Raw genomic sequence first — 13,191 nt, forward strand, 5'->3', positions numbered from 1 at the left:
CCCTGCTTGAGCAGGGGGTTGGACCAGATGATCTCCAGAGGTCCCCTCCAACCTCAACCATTCTGTTAAATTCATGAACCCATGCATAAGCAAATACTGAAAGGATTAGTCAGGACTGTATCCCCTGATAAAACATAATAGAACAATTCTGGATGCCAAGTCTGTGTAATTGCTCAGGCTGTGTGCTCTCCCTAAAAAACATCTCTCTTTGCCACTGTTGGAAACAAAATACTGTGCCACTAGGAAATTTCCCCTACAGCCTTATGAAAAGTACAGTACATATGTTAAATTGATCAGCAGATCTTTGCATTGCAAAGACCATAACAATTAGTGCTACATAGTATCTATAGAAGTGCTCTAAAGTCCTAGCCGCAATCAGGCAATCGGTGACCTAGACCTGAAAACAAAGCATTCTCAAATAATAAAACTGCATTAAAATATCTGTTCATAGTTGATACTTTTTTTCTTTCTTTACAAATTGTGATAACAGCAGCAACCTGCAAAAGAATGAAATTCACTGGAATTGACATTTGGTTCCATGTTAATTATTTCATATTACACAGAAATATTTGGTTTCAGAAATGGAAGAAGGAAGAACAGGTCCTTAATGATGTTAAAATACTTCAAAATTGCATTTCCTATAAAGCATCTGTTTTATCATCTTTATTTCTTATTGTCCCTTTTTTCCCACTGGGACAGTCATGCATGATTACATACATCATTCCCTACTCCTCATTGGCAGAGAAAGTTTTAATTACTCAAGGCTATATATGACATTTACCTATACATTTATTACCCTGATGTAAAATTGATTTAATTCTATCATGCGAGTACTGTAGTATAAACATGAATATGCTTTAAGCCATTATACTATCAGAGAATTTCTTAAAATAAGTAAAGAGATTAATTTGGTTAACTAATACCCAAATCAAAACTTCTGGTCCACTCTTTTCAAGTTAACTACTTTTATTCAGGAACCAAAGACCGTTTTCTAAATCATTTATGGTTGTTAATTCTTTTCAAGGGTGGGGAAAAAAAAAAAAAATCCTTTTCCTCATGCCTTGGAGCAAAAACCACTGATAAAGTATTCAATAAATTATTCAAAACAAAGCACTTATAAGTGCAGAAATCATATCTTTTAGTTTCTACCAGTTGACTTAAAGTGCTGCCTTAGAATTACAAGGTAACCAAGGGCTGATCACTGTAGCACACTCATACCTTCCTGCATCTATTAACTGAAGCAGCACAGTACAACAGTGATTTCATGGCCAAGCTGCTTCGCTTCCCCAGGGTAGGCACTCTAGGTCCAACAAACCCTACACTTTTTTTTTTTGTTTGGATCTAGAGAAATGTAGGCAGTTCTGGAATGGACTCCAGCACTGAATCAAATTAAAAAAAAAAAATTTATACGATAACGTAAGAACTCGAGCATTTGATCATAGTTAATTCCTCATGTGCTGTAATCAGGAAGAACATGCTTAAGTTTAAGGACATGCTTATTTTCAAGGAAATCAGAGAAACACATACAAGAAAAAGACTGTTCCAAACTACTGCTCAAACATCTAATTTGACAAATAGCAAAAAAAGCACTTAAAAACTAACTACATATTTACTAACATTTAGTAACATGGATTTTGAATTATAACAATTTATTACAAAAAATTGTTATCCAGAATGAAAGAACGCTGCCTAATGGTAAATAACAGCCTTGACACTTTCTTCTCAGGTAGAACTGTCTGCTGAGAAGTGAGAACAACTGCTTTGGAAATTAAATTTCACTTTGCACCCAATAGAAAGCAAACTGGCAACAAGAACAATATTTTGTAACTTACAATTAAATTTGCTTGTAGCACAGCACTAATTATCATTTACAACAAACTTAGTTATAAATACATTTAGTATGTTTCTTTTATCCTTTCTGCTGTATTTGGATTGTGACGTTAAAAAAAATATTTTCTAGGGAATCGCTTAAGAAACAAAGGTTTACAATATAAAACTGAACTCCTAGATATTGTATGCTATTATACCCTCACACTTCTTTCTAATATGAATTTTGAACGATACATAAAACTACTGCCTTTTCCCATCAGGTAACCTCAATATTTAGCCTGGCCTTCACCAAAATAGAAAAATCATTAAGTATACTAGAGAACTTTATTTTTAGATAATCCATAATTTGACAGATTCTATGTTTTAAAAATACAAGGGCCTACCAGTCTCACCAATCATCTCAGCAAAATTTGCTTCAGCCTTCACTTACATATCATCTGATATTTTGATTAATAGCAATACAAAGTACTTTTCCTTCATAAGAAGGGTAGCAGCAATATCTCACAGATACTGATTCTCACTGATTGAAACACCAGTCACCACCAGAACACTAGGAACACTATTAAGTAATAATTATTTGGAACTGTATTCTCACCTAAAGAAGTCCATGACACATTACCTCATATTTCCAAATAGTCTAGAAAAAAGATCACACAGTAACATTCTCATTTACTCCCTACTTATTTACTGTCACTTAAACGGCAACACTCAAAAAAATCTGAAATTTCTTGGCAAGAACTACCTTATGATAAAATTGAATGCTACAAGGAATACCACATTTATTCCACATGCAGTGTGATAATACTGCATTCATTCCACATACACGATATTTGTAGTGCAAGTCTTTCATTACTAAAACTTGATTGCTTTCGGGAGGAATTTCAAACAACATTCTGAATGGAACAAAACAGTAATGCAGCTATGCAACTAGAAGCTGACATGTAGGTGCAAGGGCAATAATTTAAGACAGGATAAACAACTTTAATTCTAACGTTTTGTAATATTATTTGACTTAATAGCACTACCTTTTTAATAAGTATAGAAGCAATTTATTTCATTGTCTACACAAGAAGCCTAATTAACAATTCTCAGACACTGTAGCAGAGAGAAAAAAAAACTGGCTTCAAAACAAGTAATTTGAAATAGTCACACAAATACAAGTTTTCTATCTTTTTATGCAGACACAGTTCAGCATTTGATTTAAGCTTCAGTAGCAAGATTAGACAAGGAGAGGCAACGTCCTCGCTCAAAAATCTTTGAGAGTTGATAATCTTGCTTATTTGTCAACCGTCCTCTTCTGTAAAGCTTTCTGAACAGGACAGAAACATTGAGTTCACGAGGAAACTGCTATCAAAGTAGCATCTGGCTTCTATAGACTTGTTTGAGCCCTATCTGTCTAGCTGTCAGTCCAGATATAGAACTGGAACTATGATTTCCAGTGGTCATGGTTCACCTGTCCAGACTGATTTCATGTCACCCACAGCTTTTCTGACATGGCCACGTTCACGCTGGGAACCTGATCGTGTGCTGTTAACCGGTCAACAAGAAAAAGAAAATGATACTCTGGCAAACTGCAGGATGGAACCAGAGAATCGACGGGATAGCAAGAGGCAATAGTTAACTTTCTATACTTCATCTTATCAGAGCAAATCACTGAAAACTTAGTTACCTCTCTTTTAAACATATCACATAAAGCCAACAGAACTGGCTAACAAATGCTGAAAGTTTTTGTAGTCAGCAGCACACCAATGGTTATTAAATGGTTTGCTTTCTTGTAAACAGAACATATTCTGAGTTACTGCTTGACATTGACCTCAAAAACAAATTAATATTTATAAAGCAACATTTACTTGCTGAAGCCCAGATAAAAGAAACATGAAAACAGACTGTCCAAAATATCACCAAGAAAGCTAACCGATTTTATTGACCCTTCTCTTACAAATTAGACGGCATTCTTAAGAACATGTTAGTTCTATGTGTCTCTCTTACGTCCCCATCAATCTTAAAACTTAGTGTTTTTTAACTGGAGAGAGGACTGACAAGACTATACTAAATATGAATAAAAATGATAAAAGAGGATGTTTTTGCTGTTGGCCTCAGAACCTTCTTTTTAATCAAACAGGCAGCTTCATTTAAAACCCGTAATGTTTTTAAAAAACTATTTTCAATTATAAAAGCACAAAAAGGATGCCAAACAGAAGCAACTAGAATGGACACTGTGTAACTCAAATGTTCAAATAAATTTTGGCCCGGTTTGCTCAAATCTGTAAAATGCAAACAAACACCAAAGAAGGCTAGCCATAACAAAAACAACTGTGCCAAAGTTGGCATCAGCAACAATAGAAGTACTTTACACAGAAATGACCATTGTGTTCATAAGCAGCTACTCTGTTTCAGAGACAGGGATGTAGAAATATAGAGCTATGTGTGGTAGTAGTAGTGATAGTTGATCTGGCAAGTATTTGGGACTGTTGGTAGCAGGGTCACAACTTCCTGCCCTAGGAACTGCCACTCATTTGTGAGCAAGTGCATGAAAAAGTCTTTCTGCAGCAACTTTTGTTCTACTGGGACAGAAACCAGGCTAAAACAGAGTAAAGGGGCTTACAAGTATTTATGGCTTGTAGAAAGATTTTAAAACCTCCTATTTGTCTAACCACAAACCTACCTAAAGCACTGATGAAATCTGCAATACAGAATTCATATTTAAAGTTACCAACTTCAATGCTTTCTGTACACTTACCACATTTTTTTTGCCTCAAAAATATACAGCCTGCAGATGGTAGTTGTAAAACGCATCATTCCGTAATATTTTGGTACCAAATACACTGTTTAGGAAAGCAACAACCCATGACTGCACTAAAATAAGTTTAATACGTTTGTTTAATATTTTCAATCCCTGCAGACTATGAAAGGAATCAGTTCCCATGCAAAGATCACTTATAATTTCTTCATTTACAAAATCATACATAAGACCTATTTATATATATTTGCCTGCATCCCTAAAAATATTGGGACAGTAAAGTTCTAAAAGCTTATCATATGAAAGTTCACAGTCAACACATTAAGCTTGATGTCATTAAATGTAATATGCATCCTGTAAGACAAGCATTTTGAGTGGTGTTACCTCACCCTTTGTAATTCCCACTTTTCTATAAGATGCTCCACTTCACCCCCGAGAACTGCTGTGTTACTGTCATCCAACAGCAAGAATCCATTTCTCACTTCAACAATTCCTGAAAGCTTAATTTTTGTTCCAGGTGGAGTGTTCAGACTAGAAGTAGAAACAAAGCCAAATATTTCAAATACATTTATTAATATTCTGCCACCAAAAACATATAAAACTCTACTCTGATTACACTTCCAACAATGTTGTATTTCATAACAAAAAATTAGCATCAAAAACTTTTGCAATAATTCCTTCATTATGAACAGTACTTTTCAATAGCTTTATTGGAACACTTCCCATTCATTACACAAAAATGCCATATTGCAAATTAGATTCTAACAGAGATGAATATTTGCAAATTGTCTGTTTGGTTAAAATCCAATTTAACAATACCACACTAAGGATGTGATTTGTTTAGACTAACAGAAGATATCTCAGAGTCAGTTGTCTAAGAATAAGTTCCTCATCCTAGGATGTATTTATAGCTAATAGATAGAGTATCTCCAGATGGTTAATCATCTCATTTGTTTTAGACATTTAACTTAGGAGAAAACAAAGAGCTATTAGAAAAGAAGCTTTCTATACATTACTAACAGCCAGGACTGCACCAGAATAAATATAAAAAACATGCATCTTGTAGTGCTGCTTCTCTCGTTACTCTATCATTTAAAAACATATGGATGCTCTCTGTGGTCAACTCCCACAAGGAGGTACCTTACCTTTTTTCATCTGAATCTACCCTGTGAAAAACAACAGCAGATGCATAAAAGAATCATGCATCTCCAATCCGTAACTGAAAGATATGACAAGCAGCACAAACTGGAAACTGATTTTTCTTGTGAGAAACAGGACAGAGTCAGTTATAAACTTTCAACTGAGACACAATACCCTCTTTAAAATATGCTAAAGCTATTGTTGCAATCACAGGACCATACCACATGGTAAAGAACATTCACAGTGGAGTCAGCCAATTTCAGCACTAGTGGCATTAACCTTAGCAATATTCATGGATTTTCGGTATTGTTCTGATAAAAGCAAAGAAAATGATATCAGAAAAAATAGACAAGAAATATGGCAAAAAACAAAAATTATGCAAAGGAGGGGTGAGGGGTAAATGGAAACCCCAGTCATGAATAACTTCTATTTTAAAAGAAAACTGTGATTTTTATTTAATCATTTATTTAAAGAAACACTATGTATTGAAGCAGCATATTATTCCAGGTTAATAGCCCAACTTCAAACCTGAAACAACCACATACAACACAAATTAAATTTTCATACAATGTTACTTGAAAAGAAGAGCTCCCATCACCAACTACAGTGATGAGTTCTCTGACATTTTTGAGATTTTATCTAAAAGCTTTCAAGCCTGTTTGCCTTCCGTTTCTGCTCTCTATATTCATGTTGGAATATGATACTCCAAGTTCTGCTGGCTCAAGCTAAAATTAAAATATCGTTAAGTGTTCTCCCTTTTAAGAGAGCATCGCTCTAAACTGCAAGCTGGCTCCTGCTCGGGAGCAGTTTAACAGTAAAAGATGACGTTCAAAAATGATGTATATACCTACATCTAACTGTTGCAGCTAGCAGAGAAAGAGAGAGGAAGAAGATATTTTTTAAATCAGAGTAATCTGAACTAGAGTGAAGAGCAAAGCACACCATGACTCCAGAGACTAAACACAAATTTTCAGCATCTTCGTAACGAAACACACAAAAAATCCTCATCTTAAACAGTAATTAGCTCTCTTACCCTTCATATGTAACTGAACACTATTTACTAATTCAATCCAAGTTAAAGCCTTGCCCATGGTAAAGCAGCACTAGTTGCAGTAAGTTAGGTGTGTCAGGCCTGTGACATTCCTGCTACCAAAGTCAGGCAAAAGATCCGCTACTACTAAAAATTGGGAATTTGGCTCAAGTTTGCACACACCCAAAATGCTGCATGCCATGTCAACTCCAACTCAGCAGACGGCTGCCAAAATCCACTTTCTTCCATTACGTACTTCAGCATAAACGGTATTGTAAATTACATTCATATACACCTTTGCATGCTGAATTTAAGGTTCTCCTTTATATACAAAACTTGAGAAGGAAGCCTGTTTTGTCAAGCAATTTTTCCATATATTACTAAGGACACTTCCGTTATTTTAATGACATTTAAGTAGCAAAGCAAAACTTTGAAAAGAAAGTTGTGTTCACCTTATTTTTGACATGCTACTGTATTCTATAGCTGTGCAGCTTGTGTGTCCATCGGTCATCTGTAAACGTAACATTCTGGGAGCAGCCTGAGATTCTTCATTATCCTTTGGTGCAGCAACATTGCGTATTTTCTGTATTTGCAGAACACACGGCCCTTCCAGCTATATATGCAAAACAGAAAAGACAAAACTGTTAACACCATTAAGCAAACACACTGTAATATCTAGACACACTAACAGATTCCCCCCAGGCAAAAGAAAGTGTAATTTGATCAGGCAGTCATGTTCAATTTCTGTCACTCATGTACTGTATGTTCTAAAGCATGATAAAAATGGCTTTTTCAGAGAAACAGTTGTGATGCTGCATACATCTCTGCGATACTGATTATGGAAAAGAAGTGAATGAAAAGGCGGGGGGGGAGGACACGGACGAAACCAGAAAAACCAATATTGTCACTTCCAACATACTATGGAGTCCAGATAAGATTTCACATGCTGTACTGCAGGGTCTCATCGACAAAGTGTTCTAAAGAAAGAAAAAGACACCTTCGAAGACTATCTGGTTGTATCAAGAGTACATTTCAAGTGCAACCGCTTTGTAAACACTAACTAGAAACACAGCTTCTTCAAACAGAGGTGCAATCAGAACGTAACAACCTCAAGAGACATCACTATCTGTTGGTTACCTGAAAATGCAGCATATCCTATACACTTCACAGTTTATGTTACAATAAAAAAACAAAATAAAACAAAAAAACCCTGAAAAACAAAAAAACCAACCCACCACAAAAAAACCCAAACTGAAATCCACCAACCAAACCACTTCATCACATTTCAGTTATAGCTGAGTACACAGTCATTTTGATCCCTCTGAGAAATAAAAATGAATAATTGGTTGCCGCTCAACTGATCTCAAGCACCTACAAGACAGCAGAAAAGATGAAAAAGTGTACATTTCATCAGCTTCTTCCCTTTCAGAAACAGAGTAGGTAGCCCAGAAGAACACAAAATGAGAGCAGGTAACCAGGAGGTAAATATGTAAAAAGAAAAGAGAAATTAATAAATAAAATAGAAGCAGTGAAACTAGATAAATTAGAAGATGAGGAAACAGAACTTTAAGATGAGAACAAAAGAGAAAGGAAAGTACTTACCATGAAATTGTACTAAGAGGAAGAAAACGGCCACTAAAAAGAGCAAAAGCAGCACCCCATGCAGTTCACTTCCTAAATGGTTTTGTGATCTTGAGACAACAGCCAGTAATATAAACTAAATTTTCTACATAACTTTCCTATTCTTGACACTTTCAAATAAATTTAAAATTTGCAGGCACCTGCATTGTTTATGACTTCAAATCAAACCATGGAAAATACAGTATCTGGGATGGAGGATTTCTCAAAAGCTGAAGAAGTTGTTTATTTGGAATCTACTGAAACTTGAAGCTTTCTTATCTTTTTTCAATACTGAATGTTTGAAGAAAAGGTCATAAATAAGAACAACAGTATTTTTAGCAAATGCTGACTGAACCTTATTTCTTTCAGTAACAATTAAAAGACCAATTCTGTTTCTCATACAAATGGAAATTTTTTCCCTTTATTTCAACAGAAGAAAACTGGATAATCTAATGCATAGTATGAAAACGAGTTCCCCTCCTCTATCAGTTAACTACAACAATGAAGCCACAAAAAAAAAATTCTCGAGTTTTTGTACGAATGATTCTTTCTATAGTAGTTAATCAAACACAGTGCCACACTCGTGTGTTGCTTCAACAGAAGTCTATGCCTGTCATAAATTAATGCTAACAGTTTTTAACATTATACGATGTTTTCAAAGTAAAGATGAAGAAACACTAGTCAACTAAGAAGCATTTCTAGTTAACCACAACTAGCTTTGTCAATCAGCTGAACAGTAGCTTTACTATGATGGCAATTTCTTTCAGAGATGTTGAGCAAATTCTAGTTCTAAGTACTTGGGTTTGGTTTTAAACAATTGTTTGGTAGATCCCTCAAAAAACTGGAGTGCAAAGAAATGAGGGCTAGGCTAACTAGGAATATACATGCCAATATGTTCAGGGTTTTGTGCCTACAGTGTCAAGCACACACTATAATAAAGCAGAGCTGCACATTTGTTGAGCTTGGACAATAGTGTCTGCTGCTTTAACGAAGAAAATTACCTGTCACTTCAGGAAACAGGTGCAAAAGAGGAATGGAAGTGTGTACTTTTCACAAATATACACCACATTAACACCACAATTATTTTTATGGACTTAATCAAGACCTTAGAGCATCCACATCTCCCAGTTCCAGTTCAGCTTATTTCCCCTCTCATCACATAAAACAACCACAGGAGAAAACGACAGGAGAAAAGAAAATCAGTCTTCCTGCAGAACAACAACAACCAACACTGGATTCCAGGTGAAACCAGATGAAAGAGAAAACATTTCAAGACATCAGCTAAATCAATTTAATTATTTCTAAAAATGGACAATATGTTTGGCTTGTGATTAGAGCAAGGTGTTTCTTTCAACATTTCTACAACCTCTACTCTTTAAAAAAAGGGATTGCAATTTGACAAAACTGTAGTAATATCTGGAATGAAAGGATACATGTCTTGTAAAGATTAATGGCTTTGTAAAGGTTTGTACATTTTACCACACTTTGTAAAGGTTAGTGGCTATTCAGCATAAGAAACAGATGAGAAGGTGAAAAGTAATACATTAAATACACAGATACAGAAACCCTAACAAACAGCCCATAATGGAGACAGTAGCAAAGTCCAGAACTCTTAAAACACTGACTGATGGGCCACTGTAGTGTAACTCAATGGCCCATCAAGTCCAGCCTTTCCATGGATCTTGTGGAAAAGACCAAACTTATAACAGGATGGACATGAAGGGCCATGGAGATGATTAAGGGACTGGAACATCTCTCTTATGAGGAAAGGATGAGAGAACTGGGACTGTTCAGCCTGGAGAATGACAATGGGCGCAAAGTGAAACACTGGAGGCTCCATCTGAACATGAAGAAAAACTCTTTTACTGTGAGGGTGATCGAGCACTAGAACAGGCTGCCCAGGGAGGCTGTAGAATCACCATCTTAGAAGATACTGAAAAGTCATCTGGACATAGTCCTGGGCACCCAGCTCTAGGCGGCCCTGCTTGAGCAGGGGCGTTGGACCAGACAGCCTCAGCTGGTCCCTTCCAGCCTCAACCACTCTGTGATCCTGCGTCTGTTTTCTTGTATACAATCCCATATTATTATTTCGGTAATGCCTTCATTCTTAAGTTCCAAATAGTACAGTTGTAGCTTGCTCTCTCCAGAAGCATTTACAAAGTGGACAAGCAACTGCACACATGTTAAGGCTAGAATGCTATGAAAAGCAGTTCAGATGACTTTAATTTAAAAAAAAAAAAAAAAACCAAAAAACCCAACAAAAAAACAAACCAAAACATTTAAACAAGAGAAACAAGTAGAAAAATAAAGAAATTGCATTTTATGTGCCATGGTAGTAGTATAAACAGCTTTCAGTGATTAGAGTCTAAAGGATGCAAATAAGAGTACACAACATAGGCTAAATGAGTTTAGGAATGAAGACTAGCTTTATCCATCATTAATCCCGTAATTAACACTCTGCCTACTTTTTCAAGGTGAAAAAATATAATAACAATATCTTATACTGTATAATGGCATTAAAATATTCATACTGTAGGTTTTACATTAACGCATGGGAAAACTACTGGGTAAGTAGAATCTGAAATTTGAAACAGCAGAAAGAAGCATAACAGGAATGACTGGAAATGAAAGTTTAATAAAAAGTTATTGAGACATACCACATCCCACTCCTTTATCCACAAAACTTATCAGTGTTAATTCAAGAACACACATGACTTGGAAAGAAAAAACCAAATAAAAACCAAACAAAAAACCCAAAGTGCACAAATATCCACACTATCATATAGATAGAATATACTCGGGTCTTTCTGGACATAGTTTAAATTAATTAAGACATCATTTGCTCATGTGCAGTTAGCTTATAGGCTTCCTCAATATGAAGAAACAAATCTAATACTTACATCATGTCATGTTCAGAAAAAAAAAAAAAATTCTGAAATACTAACTCTATACATTGAGTGGAGGGGAATAACTGATCAACACTTGGAGATACTCTCTATCTACAACAAAACAATAGCCTTTCCAGCACATCCGGAAAGTCAGTAAAACTATTTTGTATCTATGCTCTTCAAACAGTGCTTACACCTGCCTCAATGTCTGCCAATTAAGACATTACTGCTCACAAACAGGGATTAAACCACTACTGAATGAGAGGAGATGCTCCAGATCAAGCTAGGGTGTCAAAATATCTAGAAGCATAATTGCCAATGTGATCAAGGTAGAAAATAGTGTTCTAATAAATCAATCTCTGCAGATCCCTAAGTTAGAGACAGAATTTCAAACAATGCCTAATAGCTGCCTAATAATTTTCAACAAGTTTTGCAATATAGCAACTAGACTATTCTACTCTTTTCAAGACTTTTAGTGCACTGCCTTCCTAGAGGCATTGCTTTGACACAAACTGGTCTGAAACCAAAAACTAGCTGGCTTCTCATAAAGATTTAGCTCATTATATCTAACACTGTATACTTTTTCTCAAAAATATGGAAGTAATCATGCCTTTTTAAGAGCTCCTGAAACAGGCGTTAGGAGCTAAGAACACAATCAAAACACTGATGAAGGTGAAGAGCTCAAGGCCCACAGCTTACCTAAGGCTGCCAAACAGCAATTTCTAAAAAGACTATGACTCAGTTCGCTCTGTCAGCATTACCACACACATAGTCTTGTCAAAATCATCTCAACTGGAAAAAACACAAACAATGAACTAGAAATATGTAGGATAATTTTTGACGCATGCAGTTTCAAGCGCAGTTACATCAGCAGACCTGATGTAGCAACCGCTCTCACTGGACAGTAAAGACAAGCACCTGAAGACTGGAGGGTTTTTTTTTAAGTTCTAACTGGAACAGCAAATCTGATCATCCTTTTAATAATTTAAAAAAAAAAAAAAAAAAAAAAAAAAAAAAAAAGCAAAGCCTGCAGGAAACCAAAATCCACAATCAAAGAAATACTAAAAGGCAACAAAGCACAGTTATTCGTATCAAAGTAATGAGACAGAAATTGGGAAGTGTATGAGTAACCTTAAACAGGAATTGGAATCACTGGCAACTTATGTTTCAGCTGCATACTATCAATCTGTTGCAACTCAGAAAGCATCTCTTTGAGCTCAGAAATTAAATCCTTTCTGAATGCTTCTTCTGGAATGAATGTTTCCATGGTAATAGAACATATATACTCAAAAGAAAACCAGTTATGCCTTAAACATAACGTCATTACTAAATTATACATTATAACTTTATAGTCTTCTCTGCATTTTTATTCCATTAAAAACACTTAACATATATTTATGGTATATAGTCACCTGGATGGAAATGGGAGGGTTCAGCTTTTTCAAATCCTATGCAAATGTAGCCATCTTGTGGTTAATACTGGTATTATTGATTTTTTTTTAATCCATACAAAACACAGATACAAATTAGTGACTAAAACATTTTTGTGTATTAATGACTGAAGTTGATAACCACCTATAATGGTCAAATACCCATGTTGTTTCACACTAGGACTCTATGCCAGCTTTTATGCAAATATTTCTCTATTACACTAATACTACAAAATAATTTTCTATGCAAGATGGAAATACATCATATGTTCTCAAGATACAGATAACTAATACTGATCCTAGTCTTGGATGAGAGGAACAGTAGTAGCACATAATTTCTATTGTTTCCTGAAGCATTTTTGAACCACAAATGACTACTTTCTACTGAGAGATTATATTAATAAGTCACTCCTGTCCCAACCGTATCCTTTACTTGCATAAAGCAAATACTCTTCTTTATAAACACATAGTTCTGTAACATAAAATATTTGTATACATTGCAAGCTAAATAGC

At 35.3% G+C, this 13,191-nt stretch overlaps 1 protein-coding gene across 2 annotated transcripts in view; it reads right to left on the reverse strand.

The window, feature by feature from the left end:
* The window catches only part of TDRD3 (tudor domain containing 3), a 111,322-nt gene that overhangs the window by 48,799 nt on the left and 49,332 nt on the right, over window positions 1-13,191 (reverse strand). For both annotated transcript variants that reach the window (XM_052786018.1, XM_052786019.1), the window contains 2 exons: window positions 7,193-7,353; window positions 4,960-5,101 (listed from right to left, as the gene is read on the reverse strand). In XM_052786018.1, the coding sequence (XP_052641978.1) occupies window positions 4,960-5,101; window positions 7,193-7,353 (303 nt within the window). The remainder of the gene's footprint in view (window positions 1-4,959; window positions 5,102-7,192; window positions 7,354-13,191) is intronic.

The sequence above is a fragment of the Harpia harpyja genome, chromosome 4, assembly GCF_026419915.1.
Source record: "Harpia harpyja isolate bHarHar1 chromosome 4, bHarHar1 primary haplotype, whole genome shotgun sequence".
Classification (NCBI taxonomy): Eukaryota; Metazoa; Chordata; class Aves; order Accipitriformes; family Accipitridae; genus Harpia; species Harpia harpyja.